At 44.7% G+C, this 26,738-nt stretch overlaps 1 protein-coding gene across 1 annotated transcript; it reads left to right on the top strand.

The window, feature by feature from the left end:
• The first annotated feature begins 18,763 nt into the window (after positions 1–18,763).
• On the top strand, positions 18,764–24,717 carry IRX2 (iroquois homeobox 2). The gene is made up of 5 exons (XM_075084462.1): positions 18,764–19,150; positions 20,953–21,358; positions 21,800–22,540; positions 23,281–23,348; positions 24,126–24,717. The coding sequence occupies exons 1-4, from the start codon at positions 18,908–18,910 to the stop codon at positions 23,322–23,324; spliced, it is 1,434 nt and encodes a 477-aa protein (XP_074940563.1). The 5' UTR covers positions 18,764–18,907; the 3' UTR covers positions 23,325–23,348; positions 24,126–24,717.
• The last annotated feature ends 2,021 nt before the right edge of the window (positions 24,718–26,738 follow it).

Genomic DNA, 26,738 nt, shown 5'->3' with positions numbered 1-26,738 from the left:
GATAATGTAAGCAAAAGTGGTCGGATAAGGAACACATTTTTAACCATTGGTGTATTAGTGAGAGGAGCCTAGATAATAAAAATAACAGCTGGAGATGCTCTTGCCTGAGAAGGAATATTCTGCATTTGGTACTGGAAATATGATAAGATGGATGTTATGACTAAAATAGCCTTTCGTACTTCCAGCTTCTTCCATAACGATAAAATGGGGAAAAAAAGGCACGACAGGGACTTCACATCAAAGACACTTAGTTGTTTCCGATAGTTCAGAATGGGGGGCAAATGTTATGGATGAAACATCTACATAGCAAGAAAAGTTAAAAGAAAATATACTGGCCTGTTTGTAGAATCCACAATAGAAAACCTACTCACAATAGATAACAGCCTGTACTGTTCTTTAACATCTGCCCATAATGTGTAACAAAGCTAAAAATTTTAATAGGGCTGACTTCATCCCGGAAGATGCTTGCTCATCATCTCATGCATCACAAAATTTTCCAGAATTTCTAAAAATAATAAATGGTAATATCTTTATGCACAAACTCCTGAACTCAAAAAAAGATAACTCAGTTTTTGATCTTATTTAAATTAACTAAGAGTTAATTGCTACCATAAAGCAAATGGTTTCCTAGATATAGATATCACGATCTGAATGCATTTACCTTGTGCAGACAGAATATATCACCAAATTATGTACGTATATATATATATATATATATGAAATTTTGTGTAGGATACTTTTTGGTATATTTTACAATGAAACAGTAATTGGTATATCACGTAATTAAAGTGGTAAGTATTGGCAAAATACACAAACTGTCAAAAAATAAAATCCTGGATACCCACAAGTATGGCTCATAAGTAAAACATTATACTGAGCAAGAAGCTATCCTAGTTAAAAGGAGATTGAAAACAAAATAGAATATAAAATATTAACACAAAACCTAAGTAAATAATAAAGCATTATAAGCTACAGGTTGAAATATACTCAGCCTGAAGGAAGGACTATATGTCCAAAAGCTTGTCTGTTTTTTCCAGTTACATCTGTTAATTTAATAAAAACATCTCCTCTCCCTGTAAAATTTGCACCTAATATATCCTCAAACAACAATGGATACAACAATATGTAATTACAAAAGGAATTTAAATGTAGAGGACCAAGAAAAACCCTAGGTTATGTATGCTTCTTCTAGACTGCAAACTGTATGTTCCATAGACATTTTGGGGTCTGTCAGTGTAACAGAACACTATACCAACCACATTCAATAAAGTGCTGGGGACTGAGAGTTTATCACCTTCAAAGGATGGCACATGAGGAAACATAAGATAAAATGTATAGTTTCAAATCAACACATCTTATGAAAATACTTTACATGCAAAAGCCTTAAAGAAACTATTCACAGACTCTTGAACAACCACTAGAATGGTTTTGGGGAATTTTCAAGGTATTGAAAAATCTCCCGTGTCAATACAATTCTGATAGAAGGTTCACCCAATTTTGTTTAACTAAAAGATTTTAAATTTAGGATTCTATTTACAGGTAAGCTTGGATGAAAGAATTGTTGCCAAACAACCATTTTTGTCAAGATTAATCAATGTGTGCTACCATAATAAACCCAGATTTCTCCAGAGCACAGGACACTTCAAAATTGACAGAGATTACACAGAGCAGTTTAAAACTAGCTCACTAAAAGATCTCAGACTGGGTAGTCCTGTTTCTAAGGATGTTTTTTTGGTACTTCTTTTTATTGGTATTATTTTACACATGTGCCAGTCATCTAAAGATGGTACAAAAATCTTTGTTAATAAGTTTTACTGATAACATAAAGGTTAGTGAGGTAGGTAATGAAAAGGATCATCAAGAATGATCCAAATAATCTGCTTAAAATGCAACGCATCCCAAAAAAATTAATTTAATAAGATGAATATATTACCAAGCGGAAGCAGAGAGGTGGTCTTGCCTCCATACACTGCCTTAACTGTCAAATCCCAGCTGTGAGGCTAGTTAAACAGGACTGTAAACCAAAAAGCCAGACTGCCAGGCCCCTCCACACAGACTGTGGGTAGAGAGAGGCTGTGCCAGGGGTCATCCAGCAGAAGGACCTAGGCTCCACTGGTGTGGTTCACCCCACACAATCCTCTGACCAGGCAGTGATTTAATGGGGTTTTGCTTTCCTCATAACAATAGTGCAAGGAGCGTAGAAGGAGAAATCCCCTCCAGCCACTGATGCTGTGGTCGTCTTCTCTCCCGTGACACGCAGCTTAGCATCCCTAAAAACTGAAAAATTTTAATCTAAATAGTTTGCATGGTAGAGCCACCTGAGCCACTTCTGGCAGTGACAGTCTGGGTACTGGAGACAGCACAGCTGCAGGCGGTAGTTGCCGCGCCAGGACTACGTTAGCTGTATCGCTTTCAGCGCTGCTCCCAGTCTAATGCAGCTTTATTGCTTCCTGTAGCTGAGCTAATTTGTTCAGAGGTAGTGTGTGTATCTCTGTACGGCACTGCGCCATGTCATGTGCATATACCTTTTATGGCCTATAATGCACGGGATGTCAGGCTAAGATGATCTAATAATCCTTTCTGGCCTTAAACCACATGAAACCATCATCAGTCAGTTCCATTAATCTTCCGTGAAGGAAAATAAGACACCTGAACATAGCAAGACAGTGAGATACAGCAGTAAAAATGTTGAAAATGTTTCTCAACCTCACCCTGCTGTCTTTCTAATTCTGCCATAAATTACTGGCCTGAGTTACGCACTGTCCATGAAGACACCAAGGCGCTTTCAGACTTTATCGGGCTGCTGCAGATGACTTAGAGTTGGGCTTGCTACCTAGGCAGTAGCAATTAGCACTGTTTGGGGGGAGGATAAGGAAGAGATGGTTGTACACAAAGAAGTCCAGTATGGTTATCAAAGCCCCTGCACAGTAGCACAAGTATTTTTAGGCAGCCCATGGGCCCACCACGTTAAGTACTGTTGGCTATGCAGCCCTTGCTATTTTCATAAGCATGAGAGAGAAACAAACAATCTTGGATTTACTCCCTCTGTTTTCATGTGTCTCATGTAAAATGCACTGAGCAAGTTGCAATGTGGAAATGGCTAAAAGCTTTGGATCAAAAAATCCAATGGATCGTGGCCAGTTTGTGCAGAAGTTACCAGAACACGGTCTCATTGCTCCATACACAGAGAACAAACAGCTGGAGGGCCTAAGCATCCACGTGATGGGGGTTTGAGAGAACCAAGCCTGGGAGATGTGCTGATTTTCTCTTCTGGCATGTGAATAGGTTTATTTTGGACAGCATCTGTTTTATTTTTTTGTTCTCCGTTGTATGTCATGTTCCTTTAAAAAGGGAGTGACTAGGTCAGATGGACCCCCTGGAGGGAGCAGAGATTCCTCCTTTCCCTGGAGAGCAGATGAGCATGCTTGAGGACGGTGGGAGGAGGAGGAGGATGGGAGGAGCTCCCGGGCTTCTGGGTGTAGCAGAGAGAGGAGAAGAGAATGGGAGCCCTAGCGAGAAGATGGGAGCCTGCTGTTCATGGAAAGGCTCATGAAAGGATCGGGGAACATATGCACAGCCAGGCTCCCTTGGCGACAGGAAGAAAAGTTCCTAAGGATCAGAGAGGACTGCACAGAGCTTGCTGCAACCCGGAAAGTCACTAAGTTGACTGAAAACAAACCTGGAAGCAAGTACCCACCTAATACGACACAGGGGAGAGGAGTGAAGCTGTTTATAAGCTTTTCTCTTCCCTTTTCTTTTTTTTTTTGGGTCCTCACAGAGAGAGAAAATGTTTCTTTATTTATGAAGTTAAACTTTCTTGTTTCTGCTGTATACAAATTGTCTTTCTGAGTTTAAAAGACACTTTGGTCTCTTCAGGGAGCTCGCAGTAAGGAAAAAGTCTAGATCGTCATCAAAGTCCTGTCTATCCTCTCACGAGGTGTGGAACCAAAAGCGACCCACAGTTTTGCTCCTCAGCATTAGGGATACATGAATGATAGAAATACTGCAAAGCAGTTCATTAAATTTCATCTGTAGCATAAAATCGCCTCCAAAAGATGTACTAAAAATTGGGAAAAATATATTAGTTAATATCTCCTTAATAATTCTTCATTTAGTTTCAGTAGTTCGAATGGGCAAAAAATGGATTTTGGTTCACAGGTAGTTCAGGAAAAAGAATAAAGGGTTCATTCTGGATCAAATTGAAACTTAATTTTTTTTATAGTTTCATGAAACATTGCAAAAGTGATGCAACCCAAAATATTTTATGTGGGTTCAAACCTTTTAAAACTGTTTTTCTCAAAATATTGAAAGGAAATTTCAAAATGGAATGTAATTTCAGATGAAATAATTGAAATGTTTCACTTACAAAAATGTCAAAATGAAGCATTTGGTTCTTTCAGAAAATTACACAGTTATTTTCAAAGTGAAGCACTCATCAAAATTAACACAATTTTGCAAAATATTTTGGTATATCTTGGTTTCTGTTGCCAAAAAGAAATACTTGGTTAAAAAATTTCACTCAGCTTCACAAAGAAGAAAACATTAAGAGCTAAAAAGCACGTAAGCACTGAACTTTTTCTGGCCATGCAGACCAGAAGTGCCCCTGAAGAGCTAGTTTAGTCATAACCAGAATAGCCTACCAGAAACCCAGATCTGTTAAGAAGAAAAATTAAAAACAGATATGCCATGAATGTTTTTGTTGCTCTTTATTATTTTCCATTTTCTTTTACATTCTTTCTCCCCTCCTTTTGCCCAGTCCTTCTTAGATGCCTGTGTACCAGACATTCCAGGACAGAACATCTTGTGATCTCCACACAAATACCTCCCTCAGAACAATAATGGGTCAAAGTCTCTGCTAGCAGAAATTGTCTCCCTACTCACAAACTGAATTATGTTAGCTGGGAATCTCACCTGATGACTTCAGATGCAGTGATTTCAAAAGCTTATTTTACGGAGAGGCTCAACATATTCTGACAGTTTTTATTCTGCAGATTTTCATAGGCACGACAAAAGTTTCCTCTTTGGGGATTTGGAGAGGAAACAAAGCCAGTGCCAGCATCGCTAGTGGGTTTCAATTATTTAAGAAACTAAATTATTTTTAGGACAAGGTGAAGGACATGCAACACTCCCTTTGCAGGCTAAGGAGTGTCCTGAATAAGAAAAAGGTCTGAGAGGTTAAGCAGAAAAGAAAAACTTGTGGCCTTTAGGATAAACTGAGCCTACAGAGTGTTTTCACACATTCCCAGACCTCCCAGAAATCTACAAGCACATCAAACTGTGCTGGGGGAAGAACGTCTTGAGCTAATGCTGACCTGAAGTCCTAAGCCATGTGGCCTGCTGCTGTGCCACACAGAGGCCCCATCTCCAACTGTCAGCTGAGTCTTAGTTTTAGTATCACACCTTAGGAACAAAGTTACTTTGCTTTTGAATCCATGCAGGCTCCCGAAGTACCATACAGTGTAAATGTGTCGATGCAACTTAGGTTTATGCTGCTGCTCTTTAGTAGTGCTGGATGAATGTGGACCACAGCAGGCACCAGGATGCTGGAAAATAAACCAGGTAGAATCAGACTGATGTCCCTGAGATAAAAAGTATCTGCTCTGTTCCTCATCAGCTGAGTCCTCTGGTGCTGATGAATTCATATGGGGAACTTCTGTTGTTTTCAGTGTTTCTTTTGAGGACAAATCTTCCTTTTGTTAAGTCAATTTTATCTTTTTTTTTTTAATCTGAAAAACAGAATTCACTGGAAAGTGCTCTCATTCTCTTTACTTCTTTTCTCTTCACTTCTCTCTCTCTTCTTCTTTCTTCTCCCTTTTTCTCTCCTCTTCTTTCTCCATTTGCTTTTTTGAAGGCTTTTTAACATTATAGGAATACCAAGTTTGGTCTTTGCCATTTTATTTTTTTCCTGGAGCAGCTCTGGGAAGTCTTATGTTCTGGGTGTTCTGGCACTGTTGTATAAAGAATGAGGAGCTTGAACAAAGACTTTCTTTGCCCAAAATTGTAATTAGTTGCTGAAGTTGCTAACAAAAGCAGAGGCAGATGAACAAAATTATTCTAGACATTAAAAAGCTTGTATGATGACAGATTGAAGAGATAGGGACTGTTTAGGGAAAAAAAAACTAGGTCATTTTTGCTCAAAAGAACAAGAGTTTTAAAGCAATAAAAATTTGGTAAAAATAATATTAGCACAATTACTACATCATTGTGTAAATCTGTGTTGCACCTTTATGTTAAATACTTTGCTCTATCTGCTAATGTACCATCACAAAAGTAAAGTGGGTTTTGAAAATCTTAGCTGTTGCCACACTCAGGACAGCCAGACCTCAGGACTGGATGGAGCTTTTGATAAGAAAGTCCACATCTATTTACTGAACCTCTCTAAATCATGAGATTTACAGGATGAATTTTGTCATCTTTTGCGAAAGTCCAAATAAATAGTCTTCCAATCTTCTTGTATTCACTCTTTTGTTATCACACCCAACAATTAAAAGAATGTGAATAGCTTACAGAGGCACAGATTTCTTTTACAGAAGCCATGGTGATCTGTCTCCATCATATTATTTTCAGCTGGGTCTTTTATAATTCTGTTTTTAATTAGCATTTCAACCAACTTTCTTAGTGCTAAAGTAAGATTCTCAGCCCTGAATTTCCCAGAATAACCTTTACAGTAAAATAGTATTTGCAACAGAGCTCTTCTCTGAGAGAGCAGCTCTTTAATTCTGATTTCTTCTGCTTGCTTTTCAAACTCTTTTGACTAATACTTTATTTTTCAAGTCTTGTTTTCAAAAGTCAGTATGCTATTTTTTTTCTATTATTCCTCACCTCCCAGAGATTAGTTAGCATCTGCTTCCCCTCTAGTGCTACATGAAAGAAATTGGGTTTTACTGTAAACCCAAAGAAACCATCCCAAGAAGCAGCCATAGACAGGAGGACAACACACATGGGGTGAAAAAGGATCCATGGAGCGGCTGAGAGAGAACTCAGCAATCCAGTTACAGCATGGAAAGGTAACAGTATGGTAGAGTAGGTGTCTTACATTTCCAGTAGGTGGTGGATCAGTTTTAAGTACCTGGCTTATGGTTCAGCTCTACTAGTCATGGACTTGTAGGACTCTCAGTGCTTCAGCAGCCCAGCTGAGTGCAGCAGGACATACTACCTGACCAAGGTCTTTTTTTTCAAATGAACAAAAACTGAGCAGAGTCTGGCCATGTTTCGGACAAATCAATTTTTGCCATCAATTTCCACAAAAAAATACAGTTCCAGCAGAAACAAAGACATGGGATCTGTTTTTTACAGGTTTTCAGGCTCTGTGCAGTTTAGAGTCGCAAGCCTAGGAACAAAATTCTTAATCGGAATACCAGATGGTTAAACATTTCAGGAGAGTTTTCTTCTATCAAATACCAACTGTGGCAGGGGTTCAGACACTTACTAGTCCAAATCACACTGAGACCAAGGAGGTATAGGCTTCTAGGTATGTCACTGTCTTTGAAAATGTCTTGTAGGCCCAGAAACCTTCTTGAAGCAATGCCAAAATGCTCCCTAAAATCAAGGCCAAGATGCTCGTGCAGCTTCTTCAGACAGATCTTAACCACAGGAATTTACCCCTCTGTAGTGTTTTGATTCTGACCTGTCATCAGACCAGCTTCCCAGCCAGCTTATTCAAATGGCAGTTCTGTGATCTCCTATATATGTCTGTGGGCGGTATGCCCACCATCCAGGTGTCCTATACACTACACAATGGTTGGGTCTACACAGTGGAGGAAGTGCGCTCCACAGTGCATCCACAGGCTTGAACCCCTGGTCATCCAGGCTGGTTGGCGATGGTCACCATTTCCTTCATAGCCCCACAAGAAATTATTTTTCTCAATCGGAAATGAAGGGTGTGTGAGCTGAGACAGGTTTTGTACTTCAAATCCCCTGTGCTGACCCAGAGAGCACACACAGCCAATATGTGAAATGCACTCAGTTTGTATATTGTTCTTGAGCTTTATCCCAAAATTTAATGTGATGTTTACATTTTATATAGAGCTCCTAGGATGAAACAGGGTGTGCTCTAATTCTTGAAACTAATTTTGTCATACACATCTTATTTGATAGAACTTCTTTATTTTATTCTACTGAAATATAGAGTTGTATATCACATAGAATAATTCCTACAAAAGAAAAGTAAATTTTAATTGGGAAGCTTAATAAAAACATAATGGTTAAAAATACAGAATACTCAAGTATGGTATCCAGAGTAACAATCTACCTTCTCTTGGTGTGGAATTGAACCTTTGGTCCCTCAGCTGAATTTCATCTCCTGTTGTTGTCGCCCAGGCATGTTTTAAAGAACTAAGAAAGTTCAAGAAATCAGCTCAAAAGTACTCTAAAAAACTAATTTAAAAGAGCTTTGCTGTAAATATCAATAATGGCATACAATAAATGAATTTTTAAAATTAAATTAAAATGCTGCATGAAGGAAATAATTCATGATACAGTTTTAATAAAAGTAGCAGAATGGACAGTCTTACTGCTGATGCTTGAGTATGCTTTAAGATATGAAGAGATAGAAACATAGTCAGTCCATGAAGAGATCTTTCTTGCCCAACCTCAGACACTAAAGTTCAAGGGTCTCATTTGGTTTGTTAAAGTAGGGAGAGACATCAAGGAATCCTTCCTTTATTATCTAGTCACTAGTATAAAGCTTTATTATTGCAAATATGACAAGTGGATGCCTCAAATTTGCTCCTGGCCTCGTGGTTCATTCTGTGTGAAGTTTCACCTTGTGTGTACAGTCTATGGTTACCTACACCAGTCCAGGCCTGTTGTACACTCCGTCCTGCCTCTTGGCTGGAGAAGACAATTGCTTCCACAGCCCTTCACCTAGTAATATTTTCTTGGATTCTTCTGTGCTCATCACCTTTTTCATGACCTAACTTATGCTGAAAGTCTTAACTTGAAAAACATAATTTATATTTCTAAACACATTAACAGATCTGTAAAAGTCTGTTAGCATTACTACCTCCCCACTAGTATTCCCATATATGTGTCCTATTTACTGTGTGGGTTAGAAGCAGTCCTTCTAGCTGTGCATTTGTGCTGCACCTGTTTACAGAGTCTTGATCTTCTACATAATATTAAAAAATAGTCTTGAATGTTGGTGAAAGAACTATTTTCTTTTAAAAAAAAAAATACTTCACAGATTTTTCCTATGAACAATATTGAGAGCCTGGAAACTAACCAGCAATCATGGCCGGCATGTTCCATTGACAAAATACTAAGCTGTGACTTGAAGAAAAGTAAATCTGGTAGACAGTATGTGGCCAGCTGAAGTGGAAAAGGGAGGAAGGAAAAGAATAATAAAAGACTAGTCCCAAGTAAAAGTCACAGACTAGTTTCTAGTGTTAGTGGACCAAAAATTTTTTTAGGCAAACTCTGTTAAACAAAAAATAATTAAGAGAGCTGAAAGAGACAATTCCATTAATCAGATAAAACCAGAACAACTACAAAAAAGCATATTAAATGTACTGTTTCTTCTTTCAGTTGTATATTTGAAACAAGCATGTTTACAGGAAAAATATTCCTTTGTAACCCATATTTTTTACAAGGGTTAGAATTAATGTTTTGTCCCTTTATACATTATTTTTAATCAAGTTCAGAGAAATATTTTTAGTAGACTGTGTTCACAAATCAGATAAGGTGCATAGATTCACCTGAAACACAAGAAGTGTTAGAAATTAAGTACCTATCTTTGGGGGAAAAAAATAGGAATTAACTGATGTGCAAGTGCGTATGTCATATTAACTGTTTGTGCAAAACCAAAAACCTACTATACATTCTTACAAGACTGGTGCTGAAAAATTCTTAAATCGGTGTATTTACAGAATTATTTTTATTAGTTAATAAAGAAACCTCACTAAACCCATAGTGAAGGATATCTTGTGTGTTATCTATTACGTTATATGTTATCTATTGACCTGAAGTTCAAACAACAAGAAGCAACTCATAAAGTTCTTCCACTGATATTGTTCCCTTCTGAAGGTCACAAAGGCAAGTCCATCATTGCCAAGTCATGAAGCATCTGGCGCACTATTACCGTCTAGAAAAATCTCAAATAAGTGAAGGTAAGGAAGTAGCAGCAGGGAAGGAAAAGAGTGAGAGGAAGGGAAGAACTTTTAGTTTACATTTATTTTGAGAATCCAACCGCTTTAAAAAAACTAAAAGACCAGAACACTATAGAAATTTTGATGATCCCAGAATAGAATTATTTGAGAGAAAACGTCAAAGTGAGGGTTGCTGGCTTATCAGTTGTTTTTTCTTCCCATCCTTATCACTTCCCATCTTTCCTGTACAAGGACTCCACCAAATGGGTCCCAGATGAAAAAGTCAGACGGTGTATTTGCATGAGAAGTAAAATTTAAACATTGTGTACCTCTGGTGTTTGAGATAATGACATCACATAGTTCTCAACAACAGCTTCAAAAATCCATGTTCAAAAGCGCAGAGAAGCCACAACCTTCTAGGACTTCACTAATTATCAACTGGGGAACATCCAAAAAAAGAAAAAAAGGATCATTTCACTACTTTCCTTTTAGAGATACATTAAAAGGTCATGTGTTTTAAGGCTGAGCTGCATAAAGCAGAATTCATTGTCTCTTGACAAGAATGAGGAGATTTGTTCATTTAAAATCCTGGAACCTACACTTCAAACATAAAATGTCTTTCTGAAAACTGAAGAAAATCTGTTGATTAGTTTGTGTTGGCAATAGTTTAACGCAGATCTTTTAGAAGACCTCTGTGAAGCCTATTTTCCCCCCAGATGCCTTACTAGTAGCAAAGTAATCCAAGCTCTCCAAACCTTCCATAGAGTGAAGAGTCAGCCTAATCACAGTACTTTAGCCACGACAGGATCCCACCATTGTGCCAAGCATAGCCAAGCACACAGCAAAGTCAACAGTTCATGTCATTCTTAAAACCGTGTTGATATCAGAAGGAATCAAAGCACAACTCTTCTTTTCAGCTAGTTCTCATTCTGTGCTCCTACTGACAGAAATGAGTCTACTGTATGAGGAGAAATGCACACGTGTTTAGACTTCTTATTGGCAAATTGGCAACAAGCCTTTCCCAGATGAAAGCGTCTTAAAACCTGTACGGTTATAGGGTGAAAAGCTCAGGGCCAGATGGTCTGTCTGCCCTTCCTTTACATGATGTGAAGGAAGGCTGTAAACTTGGTTCAACTGGCAGTCTACTCGAGCATTGCTACAAAACTGGGAAAAACAGTGAGACCATATGAGTAAACCTAGATAGCATTTTTTAACAAGTTGGAAATAGCATTATGTGTTTTTTGCTAGCAACGATTATCAAAGTAATAAGGCGGGGAGAAAGGGTGTTTACCATTTATATATGAAGGACTAGTACTATGAAAAATCTTCCTCCAAACTTCAAAGATTCTAACTTGGAGTAAAGCTTGAAAGTAAAGAATAAAGAAAAAAAAAAAAAAAACAAAAAAAAAAGGACTTTGTAGTAATTCGTTAACTAAATGTAAGGAACACTAGAAGTTCAACATTGATTTAGAGGAAAATCAGTTTAAAGGAAAATATGAAACTAAGAACTTCAATTACCCTTGACTCTGCCCATTAATGGAAGAAAATGCAAAATTATTATGAAGCTATCTGAATGCTTGTGAACTACGCTGCATCAATTTTAAATAGATTTTTTTAATACCTCATGGCATCACTAAGCACATGAATATGTAACACTTTTCCTCAGTATGACTACAGATTTTCTGTCCTTTTTCCATCTACTTTTGGAAATATACCAGCAGCCTCAAATGACTTTAACATGCAACAGGGATAGCTGATTGTTCTGAGAAAGGAAACTACCTGGTTTTAAATGGATACAAAGAGGTCTCATCATTCAGGAAGGTTATTTATTGGAGAAAGTAGGACTTTCTCATTTGGGAGTAAAGGGTAGGCTTGGTCTAGAAGAGTGTTTCTGGGTCTACAAATGAAGGATAGATACACACGTATACACACACAGAGGTGAATGGATGTATGAATGAATGAGAGAAAAGCACAAAGCAGGTGAGCAGGTGCTCTCTAGTGTTAAAAGCGGTGATCAAACAGATGATGGCAATTACAAGAAAGTAAAAGGATCTGGCAGAGTGACTTCAAAGTTGCCTAAAACAATTTTAACCCAACAGGAGGTTTCCACGCTGCTGGCATAAGTATGAGGAAGAACCAGTGCAACTCCGCTTATGTGCATCTACTGGTGAAGCATTCCCAGGGGCCTGCCTACCCCTGCTCCTTGGGCACCAACGTGCCCAAACCCACTTGTTGATTATTCCTGTGTCGGAAAAATCTGTTTGGACACGAGCCCCTGAAACAAAGCAACCCTTCAGTTAGATCGTCCCACTTTTGCTTTACTCTGTCCATCACCCGCTTTGCAAGCGTACCAGGCGCTGGAGGGATTCAGCCTCCCACTAATTTTGGAGCACTCTTTCCAAGACACACTGGCCAAGTACAAAACCCAGAGGCAAAGTCGTGGTATTGACTGCTTGGCTCCAGCGGTGCCGGAGGAGGGGGATGGGGAGCGCATCTCCCCCCGGCACCATGGCGGGGGGGGGGGGGAACGCCACTCGCCCCCGCCTGACCCCCCCCGAGCCAGACCTTCCCGCCCCGACGGCCCTGCCCGCAGCTCCGGGGGGCAGCCCGCCCCCACGCTGCCCGTGGAGGGGGGTCGCCCCGGCGTAGCCCGGCACGGGCTGCTCGATGCCGCTCGCACCGACACCGACCAGAGGCGCCGCAAGAAGCCGCGGGGGCTCTGCGGGGGGCTCCGCGGGGCGGGAGGCGCGGGGCGGGGAGGCGGTGGCCGCTCCGAGCCCCTCGCAGGGAGCGGCGGGACCTCCGTGCCTCTGCCTCCACCGCACGGGTGGCTCGGCGGCTCGTTCAGAAACCGGATACACGGATTTAATTTCTTTTTTACTTCCCCTCTTTCCCCCTGAAGAAGGAGGAACTATCCCACCTGTGGATCGTACACTTGTTCTCTCCCTGAGAAACACGGCCTGCCTTTCAGGTGAAAATAGCAGGCTCCAGGAAAGCTTTGGAAGTCTTTTATCTTAGACTTAGGGATACGTATTTGCTTATATTTCCCTAAGCAGAAAATTACTGTCTCTTAATAACAGTGTGACATATGGGAAGCAACTTTTCTAAGCCTCAAATCTCCTTTTTAGAGATCCGCTTTAGTTTTTGGTTTTTTTTTAACGCTCCCCCCAAAATGTCCCCAAAGTGGGGAGCTAAATCCTCGTAAAGACGTGGCCGGTTCTTAGTGGAAAATGTCGAAGCCATAGACGCCCCGGGAGGGGGGAAAAAATAAAAGGAAGAAAAAAAAAAGTTACAAACAAGGGGTATGTTTCGTACGCGCCCATTTGTGCGCCTCTGCGCGTTACAGAGAGTCGTCTAAATTCCCAGCGCGCTCCGCTGGGCAGACCTGGCTTGCAGTGCGTTTCGAAAATGAAATACACTATTCCACTCTTACCGAACTGAAAAGGGTGGGGGGAATAAAAACAAACCCTTGGATAAGGGGGAAAGAAGTGACTATCATTCATGCGAACAGTCCACCTTTTAGTGCAGTTATCAGAAGGCGACAGTTAGATAATATTGTTAATAAAAGTAACGATTGAAATACGGAAAGGAACCTCGGGGAAGGAGCTTACATAAACAATCACGCTGGCAGTGCTCGGGAGCACGGGAGAATTCATTGCCACAGCGCCCCCTCCCACACGCAGCGTGAACTAACGACTTTACCCTAAGATGGGGAAAGGAAAGTTCTTTCTTCTCCTTTCTCCCTTGCTGTTTTCCCCGCTCTTTGCTTTAGCCCTGTGAGCAGATCTACGGCAGAACGGCTCGCCCCGTCCGCACAGGTCGCTCCTGCAAAGCACCTCGCTCAGAAAGAGCCTCGCAAGCCGGGCTCCTTTTACTAGAAAAACCGGACAGCTCCGCTTGCACAGTGTGCGTGTGTCATTTGTTATTTTTAAATACAATAGGCTATTATTTCATGTCGTTGTCTCCGGGAGATGGTGGCGGACCCCCATTTCGTGAGAGACAGGAGAAAGCATTCCCAGACCGCTCTGTGGTTATGTCACAGGAAACTGGTTCTGTTGCGCATTGTGTTACATCCCCAAACCCCACCAAGTTCCACTTCGCTCCGCTTAAAAAGTTGCTGTGACCGGTGTCATGGCAATTGGGCAATTGGCTTTGTCCGGGTAATGGGCGTGTGCGCCTCTGCGGGCCACGGGGAGCCCTCCTCGGGCGGGGAAACCCCGCCTTCCCGCCAGCCAGGGGTTTTGTTCTGTTTATTTTATTTTTCTTTTACCTGAGCAAAACCGAAGGGAGCGGGGTCCCGGGGGAGCGCCCCCCGCAGCCGCCGGAGCGGCGGGCAGAGGCGGGCGGCAGCCGCGGCTCCCAGCGAAGCGCTCCCGCAGCGGGGGCACGAAGTGGCTGTTCCCACAGACGTGCCTTTCAACTTCACTCGCCCGAAAACTTCAGCCTCCGTCACTAGTGCGAGGAGATGAGGCTAATAAATGGCTAAACCGCAAAACCTGTCTCCCAGGACGGCAATGAGCGATAGCTGAGAAGGGGCAAAGGGAGGGGGGGTGTTGGGGGGGGCTCGACTACCTTCTCAGCTGTGCTGGAGCAAACTGAATTAAAGAAGACAAGGCGAGAGCACAGCTTAAAATCTGGGAAGGTAAACGCTGAACTAATGAATAGATTATTCAAATAAAAACGCAGTGTGCAAAGTCTTAATGTCTCTGTGTAGGCATGTTAATTTGCCACAGTTATTACCAATAAAAAGTGCTTGTAATACTATTCTACTGTTTAACAGCGCAAGTTGGGCGGGTTTTTATTAGTAACGGGCAGCAGTATGGGAAAATTAGATTTCGGCGGTGGAGCCAGGCAGATGAAAAACCTCTTCCCTGCGAAAAGCATTGAGATCAAACAGAGATCACCCCGAGAAGAAGTTCAAGACAGCCACGTACACTGACCGGTGTTTGAAGACGTTATCGACACGGTTTTCTCTTTTGTTTGTCGCAAAGGCTTCGCCGGCTATATTTAAATGACCCCACCAGCTATTCGTTCTCCACATTGTGCAGAGTCAAATTAGTGGTGTACTTGATGTAATAAAATGCATACCGTCTCCTTGCAGTGGGTAAATCCATTCCTTTCTGAAGCCACACAAAAATTATGCAAATCAAATCAACGCAAGAACTTGTCTTTTGAAATGATAATATTTTAACCCATTAATCTCTGAGTGCGAAATTAACCCCGTTTCTGTATATAAAACAATATTTCTGGACTGCACAAATTAAAACATCAGAAATATAATCTGTTGCTCTTTGTGTTTGGGGGAAGGGGAGTAATGTTCCTGAATTAAACGTTCCTCCCACCGAAATCACCAAAATATATTTTCATAGAGGAAAGGCATGCAGATGATGGCAAAACAGCAGCTACATTTTACGCGGACGGGCACGTATACCTAGCATGTATAACATATGTATACGCGTGTAGATAGGTATGGAGATTTGTATCTCTCATGTGTGCGTGTGTGTCTGTGCGTATCTACACACACACTCTGAACTGAATTATATCAATTCTCCTGGGATCACGGTATTTATTTAAGTACTCTTCCCAGGTCACAACTGTAACACTCACTTAATAGCATTAATCCCTTGTTATAATGTAAACACAACGGCCATTGTATTCCCAATCTGTATTGTTCCACTAATTATTAAAGAGGAGGAACTAAAAGCAATCAATTCGCGTAGATAAATACTTACTTACACCACTCCTGCTGGAAAAACCCAGACTTGGCTTCCCAAATAAAAATGCAGAGAGGATAGCGCATTTTGCAAGGCATGCAGGTTGACTTAGAGAGATTCATGTATGACTTTATAATGTTATAATTAATTTTGCATTCTCGGCTCTCCAGCTGCTGCTCCGTTCAGAAGCAGAGCTCATATACTTAGAAATCGGTCTGCGGAACACAGGAATTGACTATTCAGATGTAATCGCATGATATCGATTATTCCATAGAAGGACTGAAATATGAATGTGTTTTATATAAAGCTCTTGTTTTTAGAGTTTCTATTTTTATTTAATATATGCGCATTAATCACCAAGCAGGGAAGCAACCGTCTTTTCTGTAATCTGTTGCACTGAGTTTACCAGTTGTTTATCACGCTCTTATCAGGAAGTCGGGAGTTAATGACAAGAAATACCTGTTGGTGCCAACCTCCTCCCCCTCACCTGCTTTTTTTTAAGGATTGCCTCTTCTACAGGCCAGCTGATAGACCTGGATGGGAATTAATCCGGTATGTCTGGTGGCCAGATCTCTACTGCTGCGTGCAGGGGCAGGGGTAAACTGCTATGTGGGTTTCACAGAAGAGGAGGAGAAGAAGGGAAAGAAATAAAAAAACAGAAAATGGAAAGCTCGGATCGCTCCGGCCAGTATAGGCATCCCGAACTACTCGATCGTAGTTTCAATACGGCGTTTTCCCCGGTGTGGCCGTGGGGCTGTTGGAACGGCTTCTCGAAGTGTAGTTTTTTATTAGCTGCATGTTTAATTGATTAACAATAGGCTGCCCTGCGAGCCCGCAATTCTTCAGCTAGTGCCATCTCCCCTCCTGCCGCTGGCGAGCCGGTCCCCCGGCAGATCTCATCAGATGCCTTTTTTCCATCCCACCTAACTGAAATTTCCTGAGGTATTCTACGAAGAAGCCGGCCGTAAACGTCAAGAGACTTCATTTGGCCAAATGCGGGATAAACGCTCACTCACAGATGTTGGAAAAGGAAAACGCGGGGGGGATGTACAGTTCCCCCCCCCCCTTTTTTTTTTTTTTTTTGTTTTGTTTTAGTAAACCAGTTTTTTTTAGTCACCAGGTTTTTTTCAGCCCGTCCAGGGCTGCTCCGCCGCCGCACGTTGCGGGTGCAGGGCTTGCGGGACGCAGGGTGGTTTCCAGGCCGGCGGCCCCATCCTGCCTGCGCCGCCCGGGCGGCGGCGGGGGGTGCGGGGTGGGCGCGGGTTTGCGGGGCGCAGGTGCGGGCCAGGAGGCGCGGAGCGGCCTAGCGAGCCTCGGCCCCGCCGGCAGCGGCTCGGCGGGGCGGGCAGGGCCCAGCGCCGTGCCCCGGGGCTGGGGGGGCTGGGAGAGTGCGGGGTGAGGGGGGGCGGGCCTCGGCACCGCCGCGGGGGGGCTGGGGGGGCGGACCGGGGCCCGCCGGCTGCTGCGGGACGGCGCGCCTCGTCCCGGGCGGCAAAGGCCCGAGCGCGGGCGGTTCACCGCCGGTTTCTGAAGGGTCCCTCTAGACTAATCATTAAAAAAAAAAAAAAAAATGCACGCGCACATATATGTAATCATTAATGTTTGCACTGAGGGGAAAAGAGCGGTTCCTTCGCCTCGTCCTCCCGTGCCCCGACCGGAGCGGAGCTGGCGATGGCTAGAAGCTGATGGTGGCCAGGGCCGAAGGGAGGGGGCAGAGGGAGCGGTTACGTTATTTGGGAAATTCATTCCATCGTGGTCGTATTCCGGGAGATCTAGCTGAACTGCGACAGGGGGGAACGGGGGGCGGTGAGGCAGCTAGCCCCCCCGGAGGGATTCACCCAGGCCTCTTCCCCGCGCACCAGCCCAGGAAAAAACAGAAATGAAAGAAAAGCGAGGGTTTTCTTCTTTTTTTCCCCCTTCATGTGCAAACGCGCTCCGTGACTAGATCTTGACTGTTTGTGGCAACTTATAAAACTATAAAGCTCTCGCTGCCAGGAACAGCACGATCCTGGATGTGCTGATTTGAGCAGTCGCTCTGCTTTCCTACCATATAGGGCAGTACTTTTAGGAAGCGCTCTGCCCTCGTACGCTGCCCAGCTCCACGGGGCCCGGCCCGGCGTACCCACAGGGGTGCAAATGCACACATCTAAGATACGTGTGCGTGCATATAGCGCTTCGGCGAGTGCCTGTGTGAAGGGATGCATGTATTTATAATACCTATTCTTTTTTGCTCCCCGCGTGGATCTAGAGAGAGGGGGTACAATCGAGAGTGTGCGAAAGAGTATTTATGGCTCCTCGAGTCCCGGAGAGGAGCTGATGAGCACTATCATCGTTTGGCTTCAGCAGTGTGCTCGCAGTCGGAGAGGCTGGCTTGCATTACAAAGCCTGCCTTGCCTGCCTGCCTGCCTGCCTGCCTGCCTGCCTGCCGGCCGCGGGAGGAGACGGGGCCGGAGCGGGAGGGGGCGGGCCCGCCGCGCTATGCAGATGAGCGGCGGTGACGGACAGCTCTGTTTTCCAATGTCCCTCAGAAACTCGAGTGCTCCTTCCCTCAACTCTTCAGACTCTATACTTCCCCCAAAATACAGGCTTGCAGGCGCTGGGGGAGCTGGCTGGGAGAACTCCATATGCAGCAGCCACTTTTCTGATTTCGGGGGCTCGCTTCTCTCTCTCCCTCTCTCTCCCCCTCTCCCCTTCTGTTTCTCTCCCTTCCTCTCTCTCTTTATATTAACCCTCTCCTCTTCCGTCTCTCCCAGATGTCCTTCCCCTCCCGGTTAGATTTCTGACCGCTCGATTTATTTTCCCTTTTTTGGGGGTGTTCTTTTTTTTTTCCCCTCCTGTTTGTTTTTATTCTGACCGGGTGCGCATGGGGGGGAGCATATAACAATTCTGATTCTCTACATAACTGCACAGAGCCAGCCGGGGGGGGGGGGGGGAGGGGGGGGGAGACGGGGGGAGAGAGAGAGAGAGAGAGAGAGAGAGAGAGAGAGAGAGAGAGAGAGGGCGGGAGAGAGGGAGAGGGAGAGCACGAAAGCAGCGCCAGGAGCAGCGGCAGCAGCAGGGCCGGTCACCCTCGCCCCCTCCCTGCTCCTGTGCACGCCAGCGCAAGCCATGTCCTATCCTCAGGGTTACCTCTACCAGCCCCCCGGCTCGCTGGCTCTGTACTCCTGCCCGGCGTACGGGGCGTCGGCGCTGGCGGCCCCCAGGAGCGAGGAGCTGGCCAGGTCTTCGTCGGGATCGGCGTTCAGCCCTTACCCGGGATCGGCAGCTTTCACCGCCCAGGCGGCGGCCACAGGCTTCACCAGCCCGCTCCAGTACTCCACAGACCCCGCCACGGGATTCCCCTCCTACATGGTAACTACCGAAGAGAAACCCTCTCCTTCTTCATTAGCATCCGCATTCTCATCCTCATCATCTTCAGCTTCTCTCCTCACACACTCACCATCAGCCCCCGAACACCACGCCGCACAGCCGGGCGCCCCGCGCCGCCGCCGCCGCCTCCGCGCTGCCGCCGCCAGCCGCGCACCGCACCGCGCACCGCACCGTGCCGCCGCACCGCAGCGCGGCCGGGGCCGGCAGAGAGGCGCGGAGCCGGGCGGAGCGGAGCCAAGCGGCGGGCCGGGGACAGGGCTGGGGCCGGGGCCGCCTCGCTCCGCGCCCCGGCCGAGAGCGGTGCCGGCGGGCCCGGGACCCGGGCTCGCCCCGCGGTTCGCGGAGCCGTGCGGGCGCCCTGATTAAAGAAATCCGGATCGTCTCAGTCAGTTGGGTTGGATGCCTTCATTCTCTCCCCCCCCCCCCCTCCCCGCTTTCTCCTGGGTTTTTTTTTCTTTTCTTTTCGCTGTGGTAGGATAGGGGAGGGTTTGTTTTTTCTTTTTCTTCCTTCTTTTTCCCTCTTTTTCCCCCTCTCTTTTTAAGTCGGTGTTTAGAGGCGCTGCGGGCTTTATCCCCCTGTGGTTTTATTTACTTTCAGTGTGTTTGGTGCTAATGGTTTAACTGGATTTTAGGAATGAAAAGGAGCATCTGTTTGCGATCTGTGAGCTTCGCTTAAGCCCAAGATGGTTGTAGTGGCCGCAGTTTCGGATTTCACTTTCTTCTTATTAGTTAAAAGGAGCGTTTGCGATTGCGTGTGTGTGCATTCTGTGCATAAACTATATAAATAAAACCATAAACTATGTAAATAAACTGCACGTCTAGGCGGTTTTGTAGTTTTATAAACACACACACAGAGGGTCGGTCAGACACCTATCTAGTCCGTACACACAAAGACCTGTGCCCGGAATTTAAGACTGGAGCCGCTGTCGAGATCCTGGGAGGGGATGGGAGCGGGGTAGTTCGCTCTCCCTGCAAAGTGACAGGGAAACTCCTTGCTTTCTGTCTGTAAAATACGGTGCATAAATTGTCGTGCGGTCTTCATTCGGGGTGGTATACGAGATCTGAGGATCTCGCTTGCTTGTTTTTCCTGTTGAGAAGCGGTAGGCGAGTGGCTGGAAGTTGCAGCGAGGTTGTGAACTGTGCGGGCTATTGGGTGATGTTGCGCCTGTGACTCGCCGATCTGTGGGGTTCAGGGACGTGCTGAAAGTTAGCGAGTTCCTTAGCGATATCTTTAACTTTACTTGCATTATGCAGACTTAAATAAGCGCAATTTAAACGTTAAAGGACGAATTAAAATGCTAATTACATCGCATTTGAACAATTCGAAACGGTGCATATCTTCTGATTTGCAAATTGGATTTGCAATGCATTAGTGCAGTGAATTGCTAAGTGGCGGCTTTGTTGTATTTTCTATAGCAAAAAAGGAAACATCTTTTGAACCTTTGAGAGAAATGTAGATATCAAGACACTACCTGTAGGGCCTTTAAAATGTCTGCGCGCTTCAAAAATTATATTGGGAAATATTCAATTACAAGAAGCTGAAATTAGTCAGAAAGATTAAAACGTCGCCGTTTTTAAGCGCGTGTGCCTGTGTACTGGGCGGAGGAGGGGGGGGGGGAATCGCAACTTAATGGCCTTTGGGTGCTGTTTCTCCCCCTCATAGAATATGGATACAAGACACCATTCCGGGGAAATACAAATATAACCGCCGATCTCGCCATGACAACTAACTAATGGCTATCAGCAATAACAAATTGCCAACCCCACCGTTTTGTTCTGTCCAGGGCTCCCCTTACGACGCCCATACGACGGGGATGACCGGAGCCATCAGCTACCACCCGTACGGCAGCCCTGCCTACCCCTACCAGCTCAACGACCCCGCGTACAGGAAAAACGCCACCCGCGACGCCACGGCCACGCTGAAGGCCTGGCTGCAGGAGCACCGCAAGAACCCCTACCCCACCAAGGGCGAGAAGATCATGCTGGCCATCATCACCAAGATGACCCTCACCCAGGTCTCCACCTGGTTCGCCAACGCCCGCCGGCGGCTCAAGAAGGAGAACAAGATGACCTGGGCCCCGCGGAACAAGAGCGAGGACGAGGACGACGACGAAGGTGACGGGGCGAGGAGTAAAGAAGAGAGTCCCGAGAAGATGCCCGAGAGCAACGAAACCTCCGCGGAGGACGAAGGTGGGCGCGGGGTGACCGTGGCCGCGGCGGGGTGGCCCCCTCTCGTGCCGTCGCGCCCCCCCGGGAGCGGGGCGGCGGGGAAGGGAGGGGGGGCTGGGGGGGGTGTGTGCCGCATTTAACAAAAGCGACCCTAAAACGTGTCCCGTCCCGTGGCCTCCGGCTGCTCCGGGCGCATGTCGCCGCGCAGTGCCGGTGGCCGGCGCGGGCGGGGGGCGGCGGCCGGCGGCGCCGCGCCGGGGGCAGGCGGGGCGGCGCGGGGGGCGGCGGCGGGGCTATCCCGTGGGGATGGATGCTCCGGGAAACGGGGTTGCAGGGGAAAGGCCGGGCCGGCCAGCGGCTCCCTACCCGCCGCGGTGGCGGTGGCGGTGGCGGTGGCCGAGCTCGCGTCTCGCCCGCTCTCTGTTGCCGCCCCCAGTGACTCTGCCTTTCTGTGCCCGGCAGGGATCAGCTTGCAAGTCGACTCGCTGACGGACCACTCCTGCTCCGCCGAGTCGGACGGCGAGAAGCTGCCCTGCCGAGCGGGCGACCCCCTCTGCGAGTCGGGCTCGGAGTGCAAGGACAAGTACGAGGACATCGAGGAGGAGGAGGAGGAAGAGGAGGAGGAGGAGGAGGACATCGAGGAGGACGAGGGCGGCGGCGGGGAGCGCGACCCGCCGGCCAAGCCCGCCACCTCCTCGCCGCTGGCGGCCGTGGAGGCCCCGCTCCTCGGCCACCCGCACGCTGACGCCGCCCGCAGCGCCAGCAAGGCGGCGCTGGGCGGCCGCGCCTCCCCCGGCCCCCCGACGCCGGCCAGCAAGCCCAAGCTCTGGTCGCTGGCCGAAATCGCCACCTCGGACCTCAAGAGCCAGACCCTAGGCCAGGGCTGCCAGCCTGCGCCGCTCTCCTCGGCCGCCCCCGCCTCCGCCCCGCACAGCGCTGCCTACTCGCCCTCCTCCCTCCTGGGGAGGCATATTTATTACACCTCACCTTTTTATAGCAATTATACAAACTATGGGAACTTTAACGCTCTCCAGAGCCAGGGAATCCTGAGATACAACTCCGCAGCAGTGGCTTCAAACGAGGGACTAAGTCAGACTGTCCTAAACGCCAGCTCTGTCCACAAGCAGAGCAGTGACTCTTTGAAAACGATCACTAACCAACTAGAACAACATTACAGGCCCTCTAGTTACGACTCGAAGAAAGGTAGGTGACTTGGTTTTGCCGCTTTCTTCCCTCTTCTCCCTCCCCCTCCCTCCCTGACCGCACCAGTCCTTTATACGCTGTAAATGCTGAAACCTTCACTGGAGAAGGCAGCGAGCGCGCTGTCACCGCTACCGCCGCCGAGCGAGGATGGGCAATAGCACGATCTGGGGACTCAAAACGGCGTGTCGCCGTCGTACCGATACCTGCCTCTAAGAGCCGAGAGGGGAAATGTAAAAGACGGCTTTTAGCTCGGTCTCGCAGGCTGCAGACGCAGCTTTCAAAAGTCATTTTTAAAAGGAAAACCACACACAAAGATATCCACAGAGCACTGGTGTCATTGCCTGTTGTTTTTGTGTTTTGGGGTTTTTTGTTGGTTTTTTTTTTTTTTTTTTTTCCTACAAACTGGTTTTGCTCTCTTTGTTTCCAGTATTCTCACGGGTTTTGCAGCTTTGGGTTCAGATAATTGCTGACCTTGGACGTGAAATTACGTAGAGCGTGACATTTTTAACTGGTGGGTTTGGTTCACACACACACACACACAAAAAAAAAGTTTTGCACTAATATAATTGCCAACTTATTCTTACAAAATACTCGAGATACGGGCAATTATAAAATATTGGCCAGGCTTTTAAACGACCTAGCTAGCAATTTTGCTCGAGCGAGGGTTGGGACCTACACACACTGTATAATCTAGTTAGCCGGCTGTGTCCTGTGACTAACTGACGGTTCTATTTTGACAGATCCCACTGAAGTCTGCACAGTAGGAGTACAACCATACCTATAGAAGTGCAATCACACAGCAATGCAAGTAAGTGAGAACATTTTCTATTACACTGATCATTTGGCATCGGGTCTAAGACACGCTGCACAGTTCTAGGCTTGCCTTACGTTAATGTGTTGCTTCGTTACTGAAGAGTCTGATTCTGAAGTAAGACACTTTTCTGCTGGGTTGGTTTTGTGTGTTTTTTTGTTTGTGGTGTTTTTTGTTTGGTTGTTTGTTTTTTTTTTTAAATAAACCACCTCTCATTACCGCTTTTCTTTCTCGGGTTTACCTTCATTTTAAAGCCAGGTTAGACAGTTCCCTCGCCTTGCATACTCTTTGCTTGTGTAAGGCAAAGCCGTAAGGGCTATTGAAATGTGACGGAAAGAAAGCTTTAGAAAAAAAATATTTTTGAAGGTATTGTTATTTAAAAACAAAGTGCTTGTGCTCACGTGGCAGTGCTAAAATTGTACGTTCCGGGCGAGGCTTCACGCAGCGACCGTGTATTTAAAAGAAAAAGGGACGATTATTAGAGATAGACATGCACCTTCAGCACGGTACGTTATCTGTGAATTGCCTCTTGCCTGGCCAGCAATGGCACTCTTAATACCTCCTCTACTGAGGGCTAAATAAACAACAACAAAAAAATCGCCTTGCCGATATTTTTCCAACTAATTCTTTTGTTGGAAGGAATTAGACGAGTAAGAATTTTGCCTTACTTCCTTTTTTTTTTTTTTGTTGGTTTTTTTTTTTTTTTTCAGTTTCATGGTGTTAGTGTGTAATTGAAGGATTTTTGGATGATCTGGTTTTTTCCTTGGTCCACAGGTAGGTGTCACAATTGCTTTGAAAAAAGTCAGCAAGCCATCATCTCTCCCCGAGCTAATATATATAACAAATCTCTAAATCCGGATCACATCTTGTGCCACTGTATAAAAGAAGACCACAGAGCACTCTTAAATCTTCAGACTCTAATTATTAAACCAGAATTTTGTTGGACATATGTGAGTTTGCTGGTATAGTATAGTTTCCCCAATGTATGTGTGACTTTTGAAAACAGATCTGTTTTTCTCAGGATATCTTGAATTGATCACTTCATTGCCACGGTATATATTCGATAGGTGTGATAGGATTTATTGTAAAATTTATTTGTAAAAGATGTATACAGTAGAGATAATAAAGACGTGATTGGAGAACTTGAGTCCTACGAAGTGGAAGCAAATTTGATATTTATTTTTGTAACGATATAAAGCTTCTAGTAATTTATGCAAGTTGTATTGCAATGGAATCTGAACTTTTTGTAAATAAATTTTGCCTGGTTTTTATTTGAAACGTTGATGGTTATACAATCTTTGGTTGTTTAACGAGAATTCTTTACTAATTTATATCTCTAATTGTAAATAAAAACAGACTAGTCTGCAACAATATGGTGTTTTTCGTTCATTTACCCCAAAATGATAATCTGTTATTTAGAAAATGACGAAAGTTGAAATTTCACTAGCAGAGCTTAGACCATAAAATGAGTAAGCAATTTAAATATGTTTCAAAGATATGCTTTGCATAAATTAATTCCTTCTGGGCTGTTCCGTTATACTTAAGCTTTAAATACACACATGTGTGCAAATACATATTTGTATATATACATGCATATGCGTAGAGAGAGTGATGTGAATACATGCATGTTTCTTATAAACTATTTATGCTGAGTGTGAAGTAGCTCTTTATTTGAGTTAACATTCTTTCAATCCACCATTTCTAGGAAAAAAAATCATAATCATCTACGGCTTCTTTCTACTTTCTTTGTTTCTGCTTCTGTCTAAAATATGCAAAGGCGGAAAAAAAAAAAGGATAAAAAGTCCAATTCCTGGTTTTTGTGATTTCGCTTCTTTTTCTTTATATCTGTAAACTGTATCTTTACAGTCACGTTGGAAACCCACTTTGATTGGGCTCATGAAATCAGCTAACTAATCATTTTAATTTTTAGTAAAATAATGGGAATCCTCTTATAATATAATTTCAGAAAAGAAACGAACAATCATTTATTTTCCCCAAAAGATAAATTGAGTGAATATAACTTACGGTTATAAAACAAGAATAATAGCTTCTTAGATTGCCCTTTAATCAATCATACACTTATTTTTCAAGAGGCTCATCTATTTTATTCCATGATTAATAATGTTCCAGCGTGAGAGCATTATTAGATCCCAGCAGGGGAGATCCTGAATGCTTTTAGCTGCTTTGGAATGGTCAGTTGGGGTTCATTATGGTCTGATATTGAACAATTTATAAAATCTTGTCTAAACATCTGCCAGCTCAGATAGGCCGATGTGTCTGAAGATGGGAAATTGCTGGACCAGTTGATATTGACAAACGGATCTCTCTCCAGTGGCTTTTTGTTCAGTGAAAATTAGTGGCCTCTTGCTCAGGTCTTGTTAGAAAGGGCATTTGAAAGTGATCTTAGATACTTCAGGCATCAGCCTTGGGAATGTTAACTGGATAAAGAGCCGTGCTAGTCTGGAGTCCCGAAATATGTTGCGATTATATTAAATAGGGGGAAAGGAAGCTGTTTTTCTTAAATACATACATGCAATTCCCATGATCCATCTCCCCCTGCACTCCCCCTCTTCGTATTTTTCCCCTAGAAAGACATCTACCGATTGAGAAAATGCATGTGTTCTTCAGCTGGTAGGGCAGAAGGTAACATTGTAATTCTGGAAAACTCTGGGATCCATCTAGCTAAACATAAAACACTGAAGACCTTGGCAGCTGGAGGCCTACTCATCTTCTTATGTTGTTCGTAGAATGATGCTTCTTTGCTCCTGTAACATCCCGTTTTTCATTGAGGTACAATGCAATTTTATCTCCGTGCAGTGTGTAGTACAATTAGGCAAGCTGCTAAGAAATAATTCATTTTTTCCCTCCAGTTTAGCAGATGATGTAGATGCAAATATTTACTATAATCACCCTCGACCGTCCTTCCTGTGCACTTCAGGAAGGTTTTACGGAGGGACTTCTTATGTCGGGGGAGACGCCTGAACTTTCTTTTCCCTGCTCTTGCTCCTGATCCATCTGCCCCCACCACCCACGTTTTATGTTCCAGGTCTCTGTTGGACACAACGTGTACATTTCAACTGGTAAAAACCAAAAGCTGTGGCAGAGATTAAAAAAAGGCTAACGACATTCCTTTGATGTTTATACGCCCAAAGACTTATAAAAGATTTCCATAATTTACCCACCCTTGCTAGTATTTAGACCTGGATTTCTTTCTGGAAAGAAAAGTAGAAAGACTAGGAAAACTCGCTTTTAAGTATTCACTATGTATGTAAAACCCAATGGGCTTCTCTCATCCTCTGAGAAATTCACGAAGGATTCATGGATGCAGATGGGCGACACCCAAACGATTTGGCAAATAAACTCTTTTTTTAATCAAGAAATGAATGG

The sequence above is a fragment of the Phalacrocorax aristotelis genome, chromosome 2, assembly GCF_949628215.1.
Source record: "Phalacrocorax aristotelis chromosome 2, bGulAri2.1, whole genome shotgun sequence".
Lineage (NCBI taxonomy): Eukaryota > Metazoa > Chordata > Aves > Suliformes > Phalacrocoracidae > Phalacrocorax > Phalacrocorax aristotelis.
The sequence above is the reverse complement of the archived record's forward strand: the minus strand, read 5'-3'. Positions and strand labels throughout refer to the sequence as shown.

Coding starts and splice junctions, on each gene's coding strand:
- IRX2 (XM_075084462.1), top strand. CDS start 18,908: ATGTCCTATCCTCAGGGTTACCTCTACCAGCCCCCCGGCTCGCTGGCT. Junction 19,151..20,952: donor CGGGATTCCCCTCCTACATG/GTAACTACCGAA, acceptor TGTTCTGTCCAG/GGCTCCCCTTACGACGCCCA. Junction 21,359..21,799: donor AACCTCCGCGGAGGACGAAG/GTGGGCGCGGGG, acceptor TGTGCCCGGCAG/GGATCAGCTTGCAAGTCGAC.